Here is a 20,304-nt window from a genome sequence, read left to right as displayed (position 1 = left end):
AGCCTGCGTGCCTCAACAAAAGACCCCATGTGCCGCAACTAAGACCTGATGCAGCCAAAAATAAATAAATAAAAAGTATTAAAAAATTAAATTAAATTAAAAAACAAAAACAAAACAACTGACAACAGCAAATGATGATGAGGCTGCAAAGCTATAGCAGCTCCACTGTTGGAAGATGTGGGTGACTGTGGCTGACCTCTACCATAGGGAGTTCACCAGCCAGTTATTTGATATCTGTCCCTGTTCTAGCTGTCCCTCTTTGTACCTGCTGATTCTAATTGTGAAGTCTCTCTGGGGTGGCATAGGGAAGAGCGGCTGTTATCTCTGCTGCAGCCTTCCCGTATATTTTTTGAGCTGAGGCTTTCTCCACGCTGTGGTTTATACATTTTTATCCGCTTTTGTCTTCTAAAATTTATCAAAACTTCTAGTTTTTATACCCACCCCTCAGCATTGTTACGAATTTAATCTCTTTCTTACGTCTTCCCTGTCATTTCAAAGGAATTTTGGAGCAAGAGGGGAAGTAGACACATGTCAACTTAGACCGGAAGTTCTATGTACTAGTTTTGTATTAAAATAACAATATTTACACTGCTAAATATGTTTGTTGATTTGAATGTATTCACCTTAGGAGAATGCTTTTTTCAGTGATGTCATTGCTCAAAACATTTTTTACTTCTCTGATTAAATGAGTGAACAAGGCAGATTTTCATGCTGGAACATGTGTTGGGAAAATATAATTAAAAACAAAATATCCTACCACCCCAGAAAACCTCTCCACAAAAGTAAAAGAGAAAGAAAACACTTGGTTTTATTATTGAATAAACATTAAACTAGAATGTGATGTGCATCACAGGCAGTCTGCAAAAGACATTGTGAAGGCAGAAAGAAATCTCACCCTTTTATATAGGCAGGCAGGTACAACCATTACATGTTCTAAAGGTAAATGGTAATTAGTCCTGGGCTTCCCTGGTGGCGCAGTGGTTAAGAATCTGCCTGCCAATGCAAGGGACACAGGTTCAATCTCTGGTCTGGGAAGATCCCACATGCCGTGGAGCAACTAAGCCCATGCGCGCTCCATAACTACTGAAGCCCATGCGCCTAGAGGCCATGCTCCGAAACAAGAGAAGCCACTGCAATGAGAAGCCCGCGCACTGCAACAAAGAGTAGCTTCCGCTCGCTGAAGCTAGAGAATGCCCACGTGCAGCAATGAAGACGCAACACAGCTAAAAAAAATAAATTAAAAAAATTTTTTTTTTCCATTTCTTGCCTAGGACATATTGCTAGGAAACTATCTTACAAAAAATCAATTTTCGTGAGGTATAAGTTTACTACAATAAAACACACCTGTTTTAGGGAGACTGTTTTTAAAAACCACTGGAAAAAATCTGTCAATCTATATCAATTAGTCTTCAGTTAAAATGTTAGCATAGCTTTGAATAGAGTTAATGTAACATAGTGCAGCGGTTCTCAAAATGTGGTCCACAGACTAGCAAAGTTGTCATCACCTGGGACCTTGCTAGACGTGCGGACTCTGCCCCCAGCCCAGATGTATTTAATCAGAAACTCAGGGAGGGGCCTAGCAATCTGTGTTTTAATAAATCTACCAGGTATTTCTGATCTGATATTTGAGAGGCATGGAATTAATAAAGTGTTTCAGCGTTTTAGATAAAAATTTCAGGATACTTCAAGGTGACCTTTAGCCCCGTCCCTGTTTTAGAGATGCATACTAGTAAAAGAGTAACTTAATCTGCTTATTTACTAAGATTTTTTTCTTTTTTTTGGTTTGATGGCATCTCAGTTTTGTTTTGCTGAAGGAAGCACTGTGAAAGACTGCATTCCTTTGCTCTATTTTTAGTGTTTGCTTAGAAATTTACCACAAGCAAATTGAAATATTTTAAGGTTCATAACCTCAATAACTTTTTCCTAAAATTGCTAATCACTTTATATAGTTTTAAAATTTATCAATTAAACTAAATCTCTTCACAGCAGCTCTTTATATCTTATATTATTAATAATTTAGCAATGCTATTTACTTTAGTCACAGAGACAGGTCTTAATCTTAGAGGCATAGTATTAACTTGCTTGTAGACAGTGGCATTTACCAGAGCACTCTTGATTTTGCTGGATTATAGTGCTGAGGTAGAGAGGATCAAACTTGAAACTAAACTTAAAATGTATACAATTTTTAGAGTCATCCTTGCTCCCTCCCTCACCCTCATCCAACATCTAATTAGTTACCAATTCCCCATCAGTACTACCCCTTAAATATCTCTGAATCTAACTACTTCTTTCTCTAGTACTGTCATCTTTTGGTCTGAGCCACCATCAGTTCCCCCCTGGATTTCCAACTGATTTATCTGAATCCATACTCACAGTGTGAATAAAGTGGTCTTTAATAACATACATCTGATCATGTCCTCCCACTTAAAACTCATCGATGGCTTTTCATAAAATCCACGCTGTGCCATGGCCTGTGAGGCCTTACATGAGCTAGCTTCTCCAGCTTCTCTAGCAAGAGATCTATCTTTGTATAGTTTCTCAAAGATGTTGTTTCTTTCTACCACAGGGCCTTTGCACATGCTGTTCCCTCATGTTCCTGCTGACCCTTTGTTGATCTTCAGATCTCAGTTTATAGATTACTTTTCCTGGAGAACTTTTCCATGTATACTCTCCCTGCCCGCTGCCCCATACCTGTATACCCTTTGCTATATGCTCTCAGCTTTCTCCACACTTTGGTCATTATACTTATTTTTCTATTTGTTTATTGTATGCCTTCCCCTCTAGACAGTGTTGCATGAGGGCAAGGTCCATTTCTGGTAACCCTAGTGACTAGCAAAATATCTGGTGTATAGTGCCCAAAGTATAGGAATAAGTGAATGAATGAATGAATGAACTAATGAACAAAGTGATGACTTTCCATGTGTTAAAGTAGTATAAGATTTATGAAGTTGCCACATTTTTTTGTTACTGACCTGTTCCTTATTATTATTATTTTTTAATGTAGATTATGCTTGTGCTCTTCAGAGGGACATTTTGCTTCAGGGACGACTATACCTTTCAGAAAACTGGCTATGTTTCTATAGCAACATCTTCAGATGGGAAACTACAGTAAGATGTATTTTCATGTGATTTGCTGATACAAATAGTTGCATAGATAGAAATGTATACAGTCCTTCTGAAAATAATGTACTTTAGATTTCAAAGTAAGTTACATGTATTTATCTATACTTGTATACATCTAAATATATTTATGTGTAGTATAAGTGTGTAATATATTTTTCTTAATACATTGAGCTCCATTTGTGTATATTTAATATAGTTGGGAAGAGAGATTTCAGGTTGAAAAAAGCTTGAACATACCTCCTTTTGGCTGCCAAAAGCATGTCTTATGTGACAGACTGTCTGAATTTTTTGTGTGTATTTGTGTGTCTTTGTGTGTGTTAATGTGGAACATAAATACCCATATGTCTTCTCACACTTTATCCTAATATTAGGTATAGGAGCTGATGGAAGAAATTACTGAAGGCAAGAATATCTGTTCACCGTGTTTATCTCAGAGAATGCGGGCTGTGCTTATTAACTCCTTTAGGTTTTTCACCTGAATATTCTGGACTAGATTGATGTAATACTTGGTATTTTGTGTTGTGTATGTTTCTGAGAAATTCGTTTTGCAATTTTTTATCCTTTTTTGTGTGTTTAGATTTCTATTGCTTTAAAGAACATAACCTTTATGACCAAGGAGAAGACCGCTCGACTCATCCCAAATGCTATCCAGATCTTTACAGAGGGTGAAAAGGTGAAAAACTTTTCTACCTTTGCCTTGTAACATAATGTGGAGAAAATCTGCCTCATACTGATCATCAATGTTGGGAATGTAAGCAATTCTTCTTGGAGTTAGGAATATTTAATAGTATTTAATACTAGATTTCTGTATACTTAAATACTTATTGGTGACTAAATGACTGCTAAAATTTTTTGTAGTTTATAGTTTACAGAGAAATTTCTCCCATATTTTTCATTTCTTCATTATAAGAGGTAGGTAGGATAAGCCTTAGCAAATATCCTTATTATTTCTAAATACCCTATAATTCCATGATCGTTGTTTGGTCAATAATACCTGCACAATAGCAACTAATAAAAACCAGACTGAACCGAGATTTGGTAGCATACAAATAAACACATAATCACTACAATCTTTTTTAGAATGGGGATTTTCTTTAATTGCCATCATTTTTATTATCCACCTACAATATCCATCATTTCTTGGTATGAAGAATCTTTTTCTACCCACCTGGAAAATTGATACGGGCTCTGTATGTGACATAAGAAGCATAATGCTGAGAAAGAAAAAGAAATAAGGAAGGAAGGAAGGAAGGAAAAAAGGAAAGTATGGAAGGGAATGAAGGAGAAGAAGAAGGAAGAAAGGAAGGAAAGGAGGAAGGAAAGAAGGAAATGAAAGAGAAAAGAGGAAAGAGCGGGGGAGAGGGGAGAGAAACACGATCATGAGATTGAATCATTATGATGATACTTTTTAATCTTGTAAAGTTTCTTTCACATGCACTTTCAGTTTTCTTTTTAAACAATCTCATCCCTACAGAACACTGCCAGGTACAGTACAAAGAACTTTTCCCCTTTTAAACTATTTGAGAATAAGTTGTCACTCTGAAGACTTATCACTCCAGACACGATCCCAGGTAGTTTATCATGTATTTCTTTTTTTTTTTTAAACATTTTTACAGTTTAATTTCAAAGAAAAATCTCAAGTTATATTTATTAGCAAACATATTTCAGCTAGGGAGTTTTTCATCCCCCAAAAAGATGGCAGATGGAAATGAACCTAATATGTGTTTAAAGAAAATATAGCATGTATTTCTAACAAAGACATTCTCCTACATAACCACAACATGACCGTCAAATTCAAGAAATTAACATTGATCATTATCACTGCTCAGTTCTCAAACCCGCTTCGGTTTCCTCAATTATCCCAATAAAATCCTTTATAGCAAATAGGCCCAGTTCAGAAATACCTATTACATTTAGCTGTCATGCTCTTTAATTTCCTTATTCTGGACTAGCCCCTTAGTCTTGCCTTAACTTTTGTGCCCTTGATGCTTCTAAAGATTATAGGTGAGTTATTTTGTAGGATATCCCTCAATTGTGTCTGTCTGATATTTTCTTATGATTAAGTTTAAGTTATACAATTTTGACAGAAATAACACAGAAGTGATACTCTCTTCTTTCCATTGCATCCTATCAAGTGGTACATGATTTAATTTCTACCATTACTGGTGATATTCACTTTGATCAATTGAATAAGGTGGTGTCTGCCAGATATTACTGTAAAGTTAGTCTATGTTCCTTTGTAATAATGTTTTGTGGTCAACTACTTTGAAACTATGTAAATATACTATGCCTCATAAAATGTATTCATTTATTTACTTATATCAATATGACCTCATAGCTTCTTATTTTATTCAATGAATTATAATCCATTGCTATCATTATTTATTCTGATGCTCAAATTGTCCCAAATTTGGCCAGTGGGAGCCCCCTCAAGCTGGCTCCGGTGTCCTTTTGACCATTCTCAGCATTATTTGAGCACTTTCTTGCTTTTTAGCACAAGATGGTACAGGTTTTCTCTGCCTCAGTCCTGGAATCAGCCATTTCTCCAAGAAGTCCTGTTTTCTTTTGGGGGAGACTGATATTTAGAAGCCAGTTTGTTCATTGCTATAGGGTGTCACTGTTTGAGCCCTCTAACTGGGCAGAACAAGGGGATATACAATATATATATAAATTACACACCTATATACATAATACGCACATGTATATTCCCACTTACACATCTAAGTTTATCTGTCTATCTATGAATGGTAAATCACCAATTCACATGAATACCTCTAATTCTAGTCCAACAACACAGAGTTATTTTGACTTTTCCCCTTCATTTTTTTTTGGCTGCACCATGTGACATGTGGGATCTTAGTTCCCTGACCGGGATGGAACCCATGCCCCCTGCATTGGGAGTGCGGAATCTCAACCACTGGACTGCCGGGGAAATCCCTTTCCTTTTGTATTTGTAACTCCCTTCCCTGACTGAGAGAAACCAGGCTCCCATTATCCTTAATATATTTACTTTGATCAGTGGACCTGTATGTAACGCATCTTCATCTCCTCTGCCGCCCCTTCCCTACACTTGATTTCTGACACGTAGAGTCAGGTTGCTGCCCATCCCACCACCACACTAGGGCTCTCATCCTGAAAAAGCTCTCCTCACCCTGCTTGGGCTCTGATACTCCACACAGGGCAGCCCTTCTACGAGGACAACCTCCTCATTCTTCTCTGGTGCTGACACCCTGCTTTGGGCTACTGCAGCTCCTCCGCCCCTGCCCTTACCTCTAGCGTGGATGCCTTGCTTTCCTCTGTTCCGCTAAACAGCTTTAGGGCCAAACTGTTCAGGAAGGGAACAAGACCTAAAATAAGCTTATTCTTTTTTTTTTTTTTTTTTTGCGGTACGCGGACCTCTCACTGCTGTGGCTTCTCCTGTTGCGGAGCACAGGCTCCGGACGCGCAGGCTCAGCGGCCATGGCTCACGGGCCCAGCCGCTCCGTGGCATGTGGGATCTTCCCGGACCAGGGCACGAACCCGTGTCCCCTGCATCGGCAGGCGGACTCTCAACCACTGCGCCACCAGGGAAGGCCAAGCATTTAAATTTTAATAATGATAACCACAGCTAGTATTTGCCGAACATACTTGTTCTAAATATTGTGCTAAGTTTTTTTTACATGTATTTTCTCATTTAGTTCTCACAAAAATTTGTTACTGAAATTATTCTCATTTTGTAGATGAGGAAACTAAAGAAAATAAAAGTGACTCAAAGTCATAGAACTGAGTGGTAGAACCAGGATATGAACCCAGGTAGTTTAATTGCAGAGACACTGGTCCTAACTACCTCACTGTATTGATTCAGTGATCTCTTTTACCATCATCATGGAGAAAAAAAAATCTACACTAAATATTTATCCCTCCATGCACTGTATGGTTAAGGGAAGGTTAATCATTGTACTTTTAGTTGTTTTCGTTTCTAGCATACGTTCTATGCCCCAGCAGCTTAGAGATGTTATTATGCAGAACTCCTCACAAATTAAGGTTATTATTATAATAATTATTATTTATTATTTGGCTGCGCTGCACAACTTATGGGATCTCAGTTCCCCAACCAGGGACTGAACCCAGGCCATGGCAGTGAAAGCCTGGAATCCTAACCAGTAGGCAACCAGGGAACTCTCTAAGGTTATTACAGAAGCAAGATATATTAGTAAATTTTTTTTTTTTTTTTTTTTTTTTTTTTGCCGTACGCGGGCCTCTCACTGCTGTGGCCTCTCCCGTTGCGGAGCCCAGGCTCCGGGCGCGCAGGCTCAACGGCCATGGCTCAGGGGCCCAGCCGCTCCGCGGCATGTGGGATCTTCCCGGACCGGGGCACGAACCTGCGTCACCTGCATCGGCAGGCGGACTCTCAACCACTGTGCCACCAGGGAAGCCCTATTAGTAAATTTTTGAAGTTGGATATCTAACAAGGAATAAAATAAGATGGTAATTTACATGGATTGCCCAGAAAGATGGGAGTGTTAAGGAGTTGAGAATGTGGTTTTGGTATATAAGAGTGGATAAAGTTGATAGCAAAGTATTTAGTTTAAAAAGTGGGAATAATAAGCATAACACCATGGTGAAAAAGAGATGGACTAGGAGATTTTTCTTATCTATATATCTACATACAGGGTTGTAAGATTGTTAAAATTTGGTCTAAGAAAAGGAGATAAAGGGTAGTAAATAGTGATCATTAGGTCACAATATTATATGTGTAATTGTGTTTGGAAGAGCTCCTAGATATATCCCCATGATAAAAAGTTTTGCTTTTTGAAGAATATTATATAAACTAGGTTTCAGTTTATTAACTGGAAAAATACTACTTTAAAACCTTTCTATGAAAAATATAAACACCTCAAATACTATTTTGTTTGGCATTTTATTTAATAAATCAAAAATGGAACTGAGCTTTCTCATTCCTAAAAATAGCCGGTCAGTCATGCAAAGTCACTAACTGGGGGATCAGAAGAGACGATCCACTGAGAGACTGTATTTGGTGCTGCCACTTGTCATATTTTCTCATAAAAGCCTATTATAAGGTACGACTTTGCAAAAATCATTTACATGCAGAGGAAGAGATGGGATTAAAAGCAAACATGGAATTATAGATTGAAGTATGCTATTTTTCTTATACAACATTGAAAGCAAAGTTTAGTGTTAACATGGGTGTTTTATATCTATCATTAATTGAGATTATGTATTTCTGGATTTTTTTAGAAGACTATGAAAGATGATATAATTTTAAATTAGGATCCTTAAAATAAATCTATCTCTGAAGTCCACTTGCAGTTTTCTCTTATTCTTTGTGTATATTTGGCTCAAACGGCCACCAAATTGTATCTCTCTGCAAAGTTCAGAATAAATAAAATTTTAATTTTTTTCATAAGTTTATTTAGATTGATTTTAATAATTAAACTACAATGGATGTAAATAGCTACCCAGTTCAAGCTCCTTTCCCTAGTAAATATTGATAAAGTTATTTTGCTGTAAGGTACAATTTTAAAAGACACCTTGTTCAGCACCAGTTATGTGGTTTTTTTCTATTATAATGAAAACTTTAACAAAAATTAGTATATAAAGTAGGCAGTGGTGACCTACTAGTTTGCTTTGACTATATCAAGTCACAGCAGACTGTCATGACAGATACTTTCCCTTTTTTTTCCATGACATTAAAATTGTCCTATTATTTGTCTTTGCAGTTTTTCTTCACATCTTTTGCTGCCAGGGATAGAAGTTACCTCAGTATCTTTAGGTTGTGGCAGAACGTACTGTTAGACAAGGTAAGTGTTCATACCAGAGGCTGGTGCTTGTTATAATAGCAACCTCCCAGTGTGTACCTAAACAGTGTTTGTGAGTTGAAAGCTCTTTTTTATTTTTCTGTGGTTAATTTTGACTAGACTATTCAAATCCAAGAAGAAACTTGAAGCAAAACAAAATCCATAGTTACAAGTTAAGATGTTAATTGTAATCCCCAGAGTAACCACCAAGAAAATAACTTAATAATAACTTACCATCCAAAATATGGTAAAAGAAACATAAAGGGAATGAAAATGGCACACTAGAAATATCTATTTAACACATAAGAAGGCAGTAATGGAGGAATAGAGGGACAAAAAAGACCTAATAAGATAGCAGACATTACATTAGCAAGAGGACAAATAGCAAGATAGCAGACATTACATTAAATCGTTAAACATAAGTGGATTAAACTCCTCAAGCAGAAGGCAGAGATAAACATGATCCAACTACATGCTATCTATAAGAGACACATTAGATTTTTTTATTTTTTATTTTTTTTAACATCTTTATTGGAGTATAATTGCCTTACAATGGTGTGTTAGTTTCTGCTTTATAACAATGTGAATCAGCTATACATACACATATAACCCCATATCTCCCCCTTCTTGCGTCTCCCCCCCACCCTCCCTATCCCACCCCTCTAGGTGTTCACAAAGCACTGAGCTGATCTCCCTGTGCTATGGCGGCTGCTTCCCACTAGCTATCTATTTTACATTTGGTAGTGTATATATGTATATGCCACTATCTCACTTCATCCCAGCTTACCCTTCCCCCTCCCCACGTCCTCAAGTCTATTCTCTACGTCTGCATCTTTATTCCTGTCCTGCCCCTAGGTTCTTCAGAATCATTTTCGTTTTTAGATTCCATATATAGACACATTAGATTTAAAGATAGAAACAGATGGAAAGTGAAAGCATAGAAAAAGATATACTATGGAAACAATATCCAAAAGAGAGCCGAAGTGACTATAGTTATATCAGACAAAATAAGCTTAAAGACAAAAATTAGTAGAGACAAGGAAGAATATTTTATAATAATAAAAAGGTCAATCCATCTGGAATTCATAATAATTATAGACTTATATGCATCTAATAAGAGAACTCTAAAATATATGGGACAGAAATAAATCACTACATAAAAATAAATAAATAAATAAGTTACATGGAACAAAAACTGGCAGAACTGAAGAGAAAAATAGACAATTTAACAATAATAGTTGGGAGATTTCAGTACCCCACTTTAAATGATGTATAGAATAACTAGACAGAACAAGGAAATAGAAGATGAACAAAACTATATAACTAGAACTAAAAGACATCTGTGGAACATTCCACTCAAAACAGAATACACATCCTTCTCAAGTGTACATGGAACATTCTCAGACTAGACCATACACTAGGTCATAAAACAAGCCTTAATAAATTCAAAAGGATTGAAATAATACAAAATGTGTTCTCTGATCACAATGGAATGAAATTAGAATTCAGTAACAGAAGAAAATTTGGGAAATTTACAAAAAAGTGGGTATTAAGCATAACACGCCTAGAAAGCCAATGGTGAAAGAAGAAATCACAAGGGAAATTAGAAAATACTTTGAGTTAAATGAAAACAAAAACACAACATACCAAGACGTATGAGATACAGCTAAAGCAGGGCTTAAGAGGGGAATTTATAACTATAAACACCTATATTTAAAAAGAAGAGTGATCTCAAATCAATAAACTTTCTACCTTAAGAAATGAGAAAAGAAAGAGGAAACTAAACTGAAAGCAAATAGAAGCAAGGAAATAATAAAGATTAGAAGAGAAATATATGGGACTTCACTGGTGGTGCAGTGGTTAAGAATCTGCCTGCCAATACAGGGGACATGGGTTCGATCCCTGGTTTGGGAAGATCCCACATGCCATGGAACAACTAAGCCCATGTCCCACAACTACTGAGCCTGTGCTCTAGAGCCCGCAAACCACAACTACTGAGCCTGTGTGCCACAACTACTGAAGCGTGCGTACCTAGAGCCCATGCTCTGCAACAAGAGAAGCCTGCACACCACAAAAAAGAGCGGCCCCCACTTACCGCAACTAGAGAAAGCCTGCATGCAGCAACAAAGACCCAATGCAACCAAAAATAATAAATAAATTTATAAAAAAAAGAGAAATGTATGAAATAAAGAATAGAAAAATAGTGCTAATCAACAGAACCAAAAGTTCTTTATTTGAAAAGATCAACAAAATTGACAAACCTTTACCTAGGGTTACCAAGAAAAAATTAAAATTATTACATTCAGAAGTGAAAGTGGTAACATTACTACTGGCCTTACAAAAATAAAGCGTTTATACTATGAACAATTGTATGCCAAAAAATTAGTTAACCTAAATGAAATGGACAAATACCTAGAATGTCACAAACTATTAAAACTGACTCAATCAGAAATAGAAAATCTGAATAGACCTATAACAAGGAAAGAGATTGAATTAGTAATCAAAAATCTACCTACAGAGAAAAGCTCAGGCCCAGATGGTTTCATTGGTGAATCCTGCCAAATGTTACCGTAGAATTAATACCAATCTTTCAGTCATTCACAAAGTATTCCAAGAAATTAAATAGGAGGGAACACTTCCCAACTCAGTCTTATGAAGCCTGTATTACCTTGATACCCAAAACAGACAAAGAACATCACAAGAAAACTACAGACCAATATTTATGTTCATTGTGTCTATGAATGTAGACACAAAAATCCTCAAGAAAATATTAGCAAACCAAAGTCAGCAACATATAAAAAGATTATATGCCATGATTTATACAAGGTTGTTCAACATATGAAAATTGATCAATGCAATACACTATATTAGAATAGAGGACAAAAAACATGATCATCTCAATTAATACAGGAAAAATATTTGACAGAATCCAACATTCTTTCATGATAAAAAATAAAACAGGCTAGGGCTAGCAGGAAATTTCAACAGCATGATAAAATTCACACCTACATATTTAATGGTGAGAGACTAATGCTTCCGCCTTAAGGTCAGGAGCAAGGCAAGGATGTCCTTTCTTGCCACGTCTGTTCAACATTGTATTGAAGGTTCTAGCCAGGGAAATTAGGCAAGAAAAAGAAGTAAAAGACACCCACATTAAAAATGAAGAAATAGAGACAGCAGAAGCAAGAAGAACTACAATCCTGCAGCCTGTGGAACAAAAACCACATTCACAGAAATATAGACAAGATGAAAAGGCAGAGGGCTGTGTACCAGATGAAGGAACAAGATAAAACCTCAGAAAAACAACTAAATGAAGTGGAGATAGGCAACCTTCCAGAAAAAGAATTCAGAATAATGATAGTGAAGATGATCCAGGACCTCGGAAAAAGTATGGAGGCAAAGATCGAGAAGATGCAAGAAATGTTAAACAAAGACCTAGAAGAATTAAAGAACAAACAAACAGAGATGAACAGTACAATAACTGAAATGAAAACTACACTAGAAGGAATCAATAGCAGAATAACTGAGGCAGAAGAAAGGATAAGTGACCTGGAAGACAGAACGGTGGAATTCACTGCTGCGGAACAGAACAAAGAAAAAAGAATGAAAAGAAATGAAAACAGCCTAAGAGACCTCTGGGACAACATTAAATGTATCAACATTTGAATTATAGGGGTCCCAGAAGGAGAAGAGAGAGGGAAAGGACCCGAGAAAATATTTGAAGAGATTATAGTCGAAAACTTCCCTAACATGGGAAAGGAAATAGCCACCCAAGTCCAGGAAGCACAGAGAGTCCCATACAGGATAAACCCAAGGAGAAACATGCCAAGACACATAGTAATCAAATTGGAAAAAATCAAAGACAAAGAAAAGTTATTGAAAGCAGCAAGGGAAAAACGACAAATAACATACAAGGGAACTCCCATAAGGTTAACAGCTGATTTCTCAGCAGAAACTCTACAAGCCAGAAGGGGGTGGCATGATATACTTAAAGTAATGAAAGGGAAGAACCTACAACCAAGATTACTCTACCCAGCAAGGATCTCATTCAGATTCGATGGAGAAATCAAAAGCTTTACAGAAAAGAAAAGCTAAGAGAATTCAGCACACCAAACCAGCTCTACAATAAATGCTAAAGGAATTTCTCTAAGTGGGAAACACAAGAGAAGAAAAGGACCTACAAAAGCAAACCCAAAACAATTAAGAAAATGGTCACAGGAACATACATATCGATAATTACCTTAAACATGAATGGATTAAGTGCTCCAACCAAAAGACACAGGCTTGCTGAATGGATACAAAAACAAGACCCATCTATATGCTGTCTACAAGAGACCCACTTCAGACGTAGGGACACATACAGACTAAAAGTGAGGGGACGGAAAAAGATATTCCATGTAAATGGAAATCAAAAGAAAGCTGGAGTAGCAATACTCATATCAGATAAAATAGACTTTAAAATAAAGAATGTTACAAGAGTCAAGGAAGGACACTACATAATGATCAAGGGATCAATCCAAGAAGAATATATAACAATTATAAATATATATGCACCCAACATAGGAGCACCTCAATACATAAGGCAACTGCTAACAGCTGTAAAAGAGGAAATCGACAGTAATACAATAATAGTGGGGGACTTTAACACCTCACTTACACCAATGGACAGATCATCCAAACAGAAATTAATAAGGAAACAGAAGCTTTAAATGACACAATAGACCAGATAGATTTAATTGATATTTATAGGGCATTCCATCCAAAAACAGCAGATTACGCTTTCTTCTCCAGTGCGCACGGAACATTCTCCAGCATAGATCACATCTTGGGTCACAAATCAAGCCTCAATAAGTTTAAGAAAATTGAAATCATATCAATCATCTTTTCTGACCACAATGCTCTGAGATTAGAAATCAATTACAGGGAGGAAAACGTAAAAAACACAAACACATGGAGTCTAAACAATACGTTACTAAATAACCAAGAGATCACTGAAGAAATCAAAGAGGAAATAAAAAAATGCCAGGAGACAAATGACAATGAAAACACGATGATCCAAAACCTATGGGATGCAGCAAAAGCAGTTCTAAGAGGGAAGTTTATAGCTGTTCAAGCCTACCTCAAGAAACAGGAAACATCTCAAGTAAACAATCTAACGTTACACCTAAAGGAACTAGAGAAAGAAGAACAAACAAAACCCAAAGTTAGCAGAAGGAAAGATATCATAAAGATCAGAGCAGAAATAAATGAAATAGAAACAAAGAAACAATAGCAAAGATCAATAATACTAAAAGCTGCTTCTTTGAGAAGATAAACAAAATTGAGAAACCATTAGCCAGACTCATCAAGAAAAAGAGGGAGAGGACTGAAATCAATAAAATTAGAAATGAAAAAGGAGAAGTTACAACAGAAACCACAGAAATACAAAGCATCCTAAGAGACTACTACAAGCAACTCTATGCCAATAAAATGGACAACCTGGAAGAAATGGACAGATTCTTAGAAAGGTATAACCTTCCAAGACTGAACCAGGAAGAAACAGAAAATATGAACAGACTAATCACAAGTAATGAAATTGAAACTGTGATTAAAAATCTTCCAACAAAGAAAAGTCCAGGACCGGATGGATTCACAGGTGAATTCTATCAAACATTTAGAGAAGAGCTAACACCCGTCCTTCTCAAACTCTTCCAAAAAATTGCAGAGGAAGGAACATTCCCTAACTCATTCTACGAGGCCACCATCACCCTGATACCAACACCAGACAGAGGTACTACAAAAAAATCAAATTACAGACCAATATCACTGATGAATATAGATGCAAAAATCCTCAACAAAATACTAGCAAACAGAATCCAACAACACATTAAAAGGATCATACATCATGATCAAGTGGGATTTATCCCAGGGATGCAAGGATTCTTCAATATACGTAAATCAATCAATGTGATACACCATAGTATCAAACTGAAGCATAAAAACCATATGATCATCTAAATAGATGCAGAAAAAGCTCTTGACAAAATTCAACACCCATTTATGATAAAAACTCTTCAGAAAGTGGGCATAGAGGGAACCTACCTCAACATAATGAAGGCCATATACGACAAACCCACAGCAAACATCATTCTCAGTGGTGAAAAACTGAAAGCATTTCCTCTAAGATCAGGAACAAGACAAGGATGTCCACTCTTGCCACTATTATTTAACATAGTTTTGGAAGTCCTAGCCATGGCAATCAGAGAAGAAAAAAAAAATAAAAGGAATCCAAATAGGAAAAGAAGAAGTAAAACTGTCACTGTTTGCAGATGACATGATGCTATACATAGAGAATCATAAAAATGCCACCAGAAAACTACTAGAGCTAATCAATGAATTTGGTAAAGTTGCAGGATGCAAAATTAATACACAGAAATCTCTTGCATTCCTATACACTAATGATGAAAAATCTGAAAGAGAAATTAAGGAAACACTCCCATTTACCACTGCAACAAAAAGAATAAAATACCTAGGAAGAAACCTACCTAGGGAGACAAAAGACCTGTATGCAGAAAACTATAAGACACTGGTGAAAGAAATGAAAGATGATACCAACAGATGGAGAGATAGACCATGTTCTTGGATTGGAAGAATCAATATTGTGAAAATGACTGTACAACCCAAAGCAATCTACAGATTCAGTGCAATCCCTATCAATTTACCAGTGGCATTTTTTACAGAACTAGAACAAAAAGTCTTAAAATTTGTATGGAGACACAGAAGACCCCGAATAGCCAAAGCAGTCTTGAGGGAAAAAAAGGGAGCTGGAGGAATCAGACTCCCTGACTTCAGACTATACCACAAAGCTACAGTAATCAAGACAATATGGTACTGGCACAAAAGCAGAAACATCGATCAATGGAACAAGATACAAAGCCCAGAGATAAACCCATGCACCTATGGTCAACTAATCTATGACAAAGGAGGCAAGGATATACAATGGAGAAAAGACAGTCTCTTCAATAAGTGTTGCTGGGAAAACTGGACAGCTACATGTAAAAGAATGAAATTAGAACACTCCCTAACACCGTACACAAAAAAAACCTCAAAATTGATTCGAGACCTAAATGTAAGACCGGAAACTATAAAACTCTTAGAGGAAAACATAGGAAGAACACTCTTGACATAAATCACAGCAAGATCTTTTTTGATCCACCTCCTAGAGTAATGGAAAGAAAAACAAAAATAAACAAATGGGACCTAATGAAATTTAAAGCTTTTGCACAGCAAAGGAAACCATAAACAAGACGAAAAGACAACCGTCAGAATGGGAGAAAATATTTGCAAACAAATCAATGGACAAAGGATTAATCTCCAAAATATGTAAACAGCTCATGCAGCTCTATATTAAAGAAACAAACAACCCAATCCAAAAATTGGCAGAAGACCTAAATAGACATTTCTCCAAAGAAGATATACAGATGGCCAAGAAGCACATGAAAAGCTGCTCAACATTACTAATTATTAGAGAAATGCAAATCAAAACTACAATGAGGTATCACCTCACACCAGTTAGAATGGGCATCATCAGAAAATCTACAAACAACAAATGCTGGAGAGGGTGTGGAGAAAAGGGAACCCTCTTGCACTGTTGGTGGGAATGTGAATTGATACAGCCACTATGGAGAACAGTATGGTGGTTCCTTAAAAAACTAAAAATTGAATTACCATATGATCCAGCAATCCCACTACTGGGCATATACCCAGAGAAAACCATAATTCAAAAAGACACATGCACCCCAATATTCATTGCAGCACTATTTACAATAGCCAGGTCATGGAAGCAACCTAAATGCCCATCGACAGATGAATGGATAAAGAAGATGTGGTACATATGTACAATGGAATATTACTCAGCCATAAAAAGGAATGAAATTAAATCATTTGTTGAGACGTGGATGGATCTAGAGACTGTCATACGGAGTGAAGTAAGTCAGAAAGAGAAAAACAAATATTGCATTATTGTATTAATTTATGTATGTGGAACCTAGAAAAATGGTACAGATGAACCGGTTTGCAGGGCAGAAGTTGAGACACAGATGTAGAGAACAAACGTATGGACACCAAGGGGGAAAGCCACGGGGGGGTGGGGGTGTGTGTGATGAATTGGGCAATTGGCATTGACCTGTATACACTGATGTGTATAAAATTGATGACTAATAAGAACCTGCTATATAAGAAAATAAATAAAATTAAATTAAAAAATTAAAAAAAATTTTAAGAACTATTTATTTTAGTTCTTCAAACAGAAAAACTGCCTGGAGATAAGTTCTCTTTGGTAAGTTTATATTTCAATCCGTGTATCTATTTTATATACTATAGTGATATACACAACATGAAATTAATAAAAGCTCTAAGAAAGATCTGTCATTTCCAAAGAAAAACAAAATGAAGAAATAAAACTATCTCCATTGACAGATGACATGTTTTTTTGTATATAAAATCCTAAGAAAACCAATAAAAATGTGCGAGAACCAATAAATAAGTTCAGTAATGTTGCAGAATGCATGATCAAAATACAAAGATTACTTATATTTCTGTACATTCACAATAAACAATCTGATAATAGAAATTTTAAAAAATTTATTTACAATAGCATCAGAAAAGAATAAAATACTTGGGAATAAATTTAACAGAAGTATAAGACACGTACACTGAAAGCTACTGGACATAGTTGAAAGAAATTAAAGGAGACTTAAGTAAATGAAAAGAATCTTATGCTCATGGATTAGAAGACTTAATATTGTTAAGATGGCAGTACTCCCCAAATTAATCTGCAGATTCAGTGCAATGCGTATCAGAATACCAACTGGCATTTTTGTAGAAATTTAGAAGTGGATTCTAAAATTCATATGGAAATGCAAGGTACCCAGAATAGCAAGAACAATCTTGAAAAAGAAGAACAAAGTTGGATGAATTAGTCTGTTAGGTCTGCCATTTAAAAAATGCCATAGACTGAATGGCTTAAACAATAGAAATTTATTTTCTTGGAGTTCTGGAACCCAAAGGCGCCATCGCCAAATACATTGGGAGTTGGGGTTTCAACATATGGATTTGGGGGGGACACAATTCGGACCATAGCAACTTCATTTAACCTTAATTTCCTCCTTAAAATCTCTGTCTCCAAGTATAGTCATATTGGGGGTTGGAGCTTCAGCATGTGAATTTGGGGGACTACAATTTGGTTCATAATATTGGAGGACTTAACACTTCTTGATTTCAATGTTTACTACAAACCTGCAGTAATCAAGGCAGTATACCTGGCAAAAGTCTAGACATAGATTAATGGCATAGAATTGAGAATCTAGAAGTAAAATCTTAAAATTAATTATCAATCATAAATTGATTTTTGACAAGGTTACCAAGATAATTCAGTGGGGAATAAATAGTCTTTTTACCAAATGGTGCTGGAATAACTAGATATCAACATGCAAAAGAATGAATTTTAACCCCTACTTCATACCATATACAAAAATTAACTCAGAATGGATCATGGACCTAAATGCAAGGTCTAAAAGTATAAAACTCTCAGAAGAAACTGTAGGTATAAATACTCATAACCTTTGGATTAGACAATGGTTTCTTAGATATGACATCAAAAGCTCAAGGGACGAAGGAAAAAAATAGATAAATTGGATTTCATCAAAATTAAAAACTTTGTGTTTGAAGGAGTCCATCAAGAGAGGGAAAAGGCAACTAACTCATGGAGAAGATATCTGCAAGTTATATATCTGATAAGGTATTTGCATCCAGAGTTATATATCTGGAGAGGAAATATGTGCAAGTTAAGAGTATATAAAGAATTCTTGCAACTCAACAAGAAAAAGACAAATAACCAATTAAAAAGTGGGCAAAGGATTTGAATTGTAATTTCTCCAAAGAACATATATAAATAACCAAGTGCATGCAGAGATGCTTAGTGTCATTAGCTGTTAGAGAAACGTAAATCAAAACCACAGTGAGATACCACTTCACACCCACTGGGATGGCTAAAATAAAAAGACAGACATTACCTCATGTTGAAGATGTAGGTAAACTAGAGCCCTCATGCATTGCTGGTGGCATTGTAAAACTTTGAAAAATTTGAAAAACAGTTTGGTAGTTTTCTCAAAATGTTGAATATAGAGCTACCATATGACCCAGCAATTCCATTTCTAGGGCTGTATGCAAGAAAATTGAAAGCATATGTTCACACACAATCTTGCAGTCAAATATTCATAGCATTATTCATAGTGGACAAAAATAGAAACATCAACAGATGAAAGTATACATAAAAATATACAAAATGTATATTCATAAAATGGAATATTATTCAGCAATAAAAAGGAGTGAATTACTGATACATGGTACAACATGGTAAACCTTGAAACATGCTATGTGAAAGAAACCAGTCCCAAAGGAACACATATTGTATGATTCTGTTTTTATTAAATGACCAGAATAGGCAAATTCATAGTAGTTGAAAATAAATTTGTTGCCAGGGGGAGGGAGGAATGAGGAGTGACTGCTAATGAATTTGGCCACCTTTTTGGTTTGATGAAAATATTCTAAAATTCGTAGTGATAGTTGTACAGCTCAGGATATGCTAAATACTACTGAATTGTATGCTTTTAGAAAAGTGAATTTTATGGTATGTGAATTATAGCTTAGTAAAGCTGTTATTTGTTATTTAAAAATTTTTTTTAAACAGACATTTATTTCTCTATAGCCATTATTTTGTAAAAACTTTAAAAAAGATTTTTATTTTATATTGGAGTATAGTTGATTTACAATGTTGTGTTAGTTTCTGGTGTACAGCAAAGTGATTTAGTTATACCAATACAAATACATGTATCTATTCTTTCTCAGATTCTTTTCCCATATAGGTTATTACAGAGTATTGAGTAGAGTTTCCTGCGCTATACAGTAGGTACTTGTTAATTATCTATATTATATATAGTAGTGTGTATCTGTTAATCCCAAACTGTTAATTTATCCCTCCCCACCATCTTTCCCCTTTGATAAACACAAGTTTGTTTTCTAAATCTGTGAATCTGTTTTGTAAGTTCATTTGTATCAGTTTTTAGATTCCACATGTAAGTGATATCATATGGTATTTGTCTTTCTGTGTCTGACTTACCTCACTTAGTATGATAATCTCTAGGTCCATCCATATTGCTGCAAATGGCATTATTTCATTCTTTTTTATGGCTGATTAATATTCCATTATATATAGGTACCACATCTTCTTTATCCCTTCCTCTGTTGATAGCCATTTAGGTTGCTTCCATGTCTTGGCTATTGTAAATCTTGCTGCAATGAACACTGGGGTGCATGTATCTTTTCAAATTTTGGTTTTCCCCGG

The 20,304-nt window shown here is 35.8% G+C and overlaps 1 protein-coding gene across 2 annotated transcripts in view; it reads left to right on the top strand.

Annotated features, from left to right (window-relative positions):
* The window catches only part of GRAMD1C (GRAM domain containing 1C), a gene marked incomplete at both ends in the record, with an annotated part of 78,341 nt that overhangs the window by 20,445 nt on the left and 37,592 nt on the right, over positions 1-20,304 (top strand). For both annotated transcript variants that reach the window (XM_082654128.1, XM_082654129.1), the window contains 3 exons: positions 3,005-3,108; positions 3,701-3,796; positions 8,844-8,924. In XM_082654128.1, coding sequence (XP_082510254.1) covers positions 3,005-3,108; positions 3,701-3,796; positions 8,844-8,924 — 281 coding nt within the window. The remainder of the gene's footprint in view (positions 1-3,004; positions 3,109-3,700; positions 3,797-8,843; positions 8,925-20,304) is intronic.

Source organism: Grampus griseus, assembly GCF_964374135.1.
Source record: "Grampus griseus genome assembly, chromosome: 5".
NCBI classification, from domain to species: Eukaryota; Metazoa; Chordata; class Mammalia; order Artiodactyla; family Delphinidae; genus Grampus; species Grampus griseus.
Note: the sequence above shows the minus strand (reverse complement) of the source record. Positions and strands in the feature narration are given on the sequence as shown.